A 3,141-nucleotide genomic window follows, 5' to 3' on the forward strand; every position below is an offset into this window, starting at 1 on the left:
GTTAACACCTTTATTTTTTCTTTAATCTTTTACTTAAATTATCATTTATAAAACCCCCTTTTTACTTTTGGTAACCAAAGTACATTGCACAACGAAGTATATACTGATTGTCCAGTGTCTCTGTGGTTCGACCTTGCTTTCTTTGTAATACCTTTTAGTGAAAAATAAAAGTGTTCGTTTGGAGTATATTGTACCCCTAATGTTTGTTGGGTTTGACAACCTAACAAATTGGCACCGTTGTCAGGGAACAATATAGTTAATTGTGTATGCCAAGAAATTTTTGTACAAGTACACCATTTCCAATTAACACAGAGATAAAGAAGATTGCAAAGAGGTTATGAAAGCAAGCTAAGCTTTGTAAGAGGTGACTGGGTTCAGTACTTCTTCATAATCTACCCCTCTAGTCATCAATATTTGGGAGGACATACCCCTCTCAAGTGTGTCAGAAACTAAAACAAAAACCCTCTCACTCTCAAATCTACCATCCTCATCCAAAAGTACCACTCCACCCTCTTCACCTACTCATAACATCCCAACATCCACACCCACATAAACTTCAATTCCTACTCATACCATGGGAGATAACCGTGGAGGGAATTAAGGTCCTCCAAATCCACTACTTGAGAAAACCCTTCACCAATGGGTAAGGTTACTCAACAAACTCTTTCCATCACCTATCTAGCAGCCACAAACCTTGAACTAAAATCCAATCTAATCCACCTTCTCCCAACCTTTAAAGGCCTAGAAAATGAATATCCCCAAAATTTTCTAACAGAGTTTCATGTTGTGTGTATTGGCATGAAACCACACAATGTAACGGAGGACCAAATCAAGCCTAGGGCATTCCCCTTTGCAGTGCAAGACTCGAAAAAAGATTGGCTTTATATCTATCCATTGGGGACGATCAACACATGGGTAGACCTTGCACGCCTCTTCTTGGACAACTACTTCCCAGAGATTAAGCACCATAAAAGGGAAGCCTTCTACATATATTGGGAGATATTAAATAAGTTATGTGCCCATTGTCCAAAGAATGGAATCACTGAATATCAACTTCTTCAATACTTTATTGAAGGTATGACTCCAGAGGGAAGATGGTTGCTTAATGCTTCAAATGGTGGATCTTTACCTGACAAGACTCTTACTGAAATTTGCAACCTGGTCAGGAACATGTATGAAGAGTCTAAGAATTCGGGTCATGATGAGAAATGGTACACAGATGCACCCCGAGGTGTAAAAGAAGTCTAAACTCATCAAATTGAAGCTCAATTGTTTGAGCTTATAAAAGTGGTAATGATGCTAGCTAAAGATAAATGTGTACTGCCCACACCCCGATCTTGTGGTATTTACACTCAAGTGGGGTACCCAACCAACATATTCCCTCAACTTCAAGAGGAGGATTATGAAGAAGCAAGAGCCTAAGGAGGGTATTCTAGGTTAACTCAAGGAGGATACGAGTAACCACAGGGCGACTAAAGGTGGAACAACAGTCAATGTTGGGGAGGAAATCCAAATGGGGGTTATCAACAAAGACCATCATTTCCTTAAAATTAACAAATTCCACTTTTTCAACCTCAAAATTTCTAGCCAAGGCACCCACAACAACCACCTCAACAAGTAGGTTCGTCAAGTATGTCCCTAGAGGACATAGTGAAGAGTCTGGTCACTAGTACACAAGTTTTCTAACAAGAAACAAAAGAAAGCATAAATAACTTAGAGAAAAAAGTCTCACAACTAGCCACCTCCGTAAGTAAACTAGAGTCTCAGGGAAAGTTACCCTCTCAAATTGAAGCAAATCGAAGGCACAATGTGTACGCCATCACAGTGAGAGGCAGAAAGAGTTACAATGGTCCAGTAATTTTGGTTGATCAAGAGGAAGAGGAAGAAGAAATATCGGTCGAAAAGGCAACCAAAGAAGAGAAAAATGAAGATAAACTAACCCAAAAGAAGCTTGTCATCACCGAATCTAAAACCACAAATGCTCCATTCCCGGAAAGATTAAGGACCATAAAGAAAGAACAAGAGGAGAGTGAGATCCTACAAATGTTCCAAAAAGTTCAAATTAACATCCCGCTCCTCAAGACCATCAAGCAGGTACCTAGATATGCAAGGTTCCTTAAGGATATTTATGTATCTAAAAAGAAATTAAAAGGAAACGAATTTGTAACAGTTGGGGAAAATTTATCCATGGTTTTTCAAAAGAGGATGCCCCCAAAGTGCAAGGATCCCGGTATCATTAATGTGCCATGCAAATTGGAGAATCATTATGTACCTCAATCCATGATCGATCTTGGTTCATCTATAAATGTCCTACCATACTCTATTTATAAATCAATCGACGTAGGAACATTGAGCAAAACCAGTGTAATCATCCAACTTCCCGACTGGTCAATAATACACCCAAAGGGTGTATTAGAGGACGTGTTAGTGCAGGTCAATGAATTTGTTTTCCGAACTGATTTTTATGTTCTAGATACGAGAGATGATGACTCCCCAAGTTTATGTTCCATACTTTTGGGTAGACCTTTTCTTATAAAATTTAAAACAAAAATTGATGTCTACAATGGAACTTTAACTATGAAATTTAAAGGTATCAACTTCAATATTCATGAAGAAAAAAAGGTTCCTTCCGGTGCTCAATCTCTCAATTTTGTGAATATGATCCATCCCTCAAACGAAAAGGGTTTCAACTTGTCTAACAACGAATTTTTTGAGTTAGAGCTATCAGAAAATTTAAACAGGAACAAAACCAAAGAACTTGCAAAGGAGTTCAATATAAAAAAGAAGGTGTTGGAGACTTTGGAGTTTTTTAGATGCCAAACTCCTTCCACTGGTGGAACAAGCACAAGTGGCAGAATAAAAAACTCCACCATTCCTTTTAAATAATGTGTTTCTAGATAAGGAGAGCATCCAATCGATCGTCAACTCAAGCAAACTATCAAAAAAGGAAGAAAAGTAGTTGATTACACTCCTAAACAAATAAAAAAAATTGAGTGGCCAATTTATGATAACAAGGGTTTAAGTCCTTTTTGGTTTGTGCGCAAAATGAAATCTAAAGAATTGGGGGGGGGGGGGGGGGGGGGAGGGGTTCAATGTTCCATTAAATGAGGTGGCAAGAAGGTTGACATTTTGGAGAGCCTT

The 3,141-nt window shown here is 38.5% G+C and overlaps 1 protein-coding gene across 1 annotated transcript; it reads left to right on the plus strand.

Annotated features, from left to right (window-relative positions):
• Nucleotides 1-639: 639 nt before the first annotated feature.
• Nucleotides 640-2,886, plus strand: LOC145009798 (uncharacterized). The gene is made up of 2 exons (XM_078968429.1): nt 640-1,231; nt 1,718-2,886. The coding sequence occupies exons 1-2, from the start codon at nt 640-642 to the stop codon at nt 2,884-2,886; spliced, it is 1,761 nt and encodes a 586-aa protein (XP_078824555.1).
• Nucleotides 2,887-3,141: the final 255 nt, after the last annotated feature.

The sequence above is a fragment of the Lactuca saligna genome, chromosome 8, assembly GCF_052625555.1.
Source record: "Lactuca saligna cultivar CGN05327 chromosome 8, ASM5262555v1, whole genome shotgun sequence".
Lineage (NCBI taxonomy): Eukaryota > Viridiplantae > Streptophyta > Magnoliopsida > Asterales > Asteraceae > Lactuca > Lactuca saligna.

What these genes read in the sequence shown, in the direction of transcription:
- LOC145009798 (XM_078968429.1), top strand. Translation starts at nt 640, where the DNA reads ATGGGTAAGGTTACTCAACAAACTCTTTCCATCACCTATCTAGCAGCC. An exon ending in GTACACAGATGCACCCCGAG is followed by an intron (nt 1,232 to 1,717) that starts GTGTAAAAGAAG and finishes TAAATAACTTAG; the next exon opens with AGAAAAAAGTCTCACAACTA.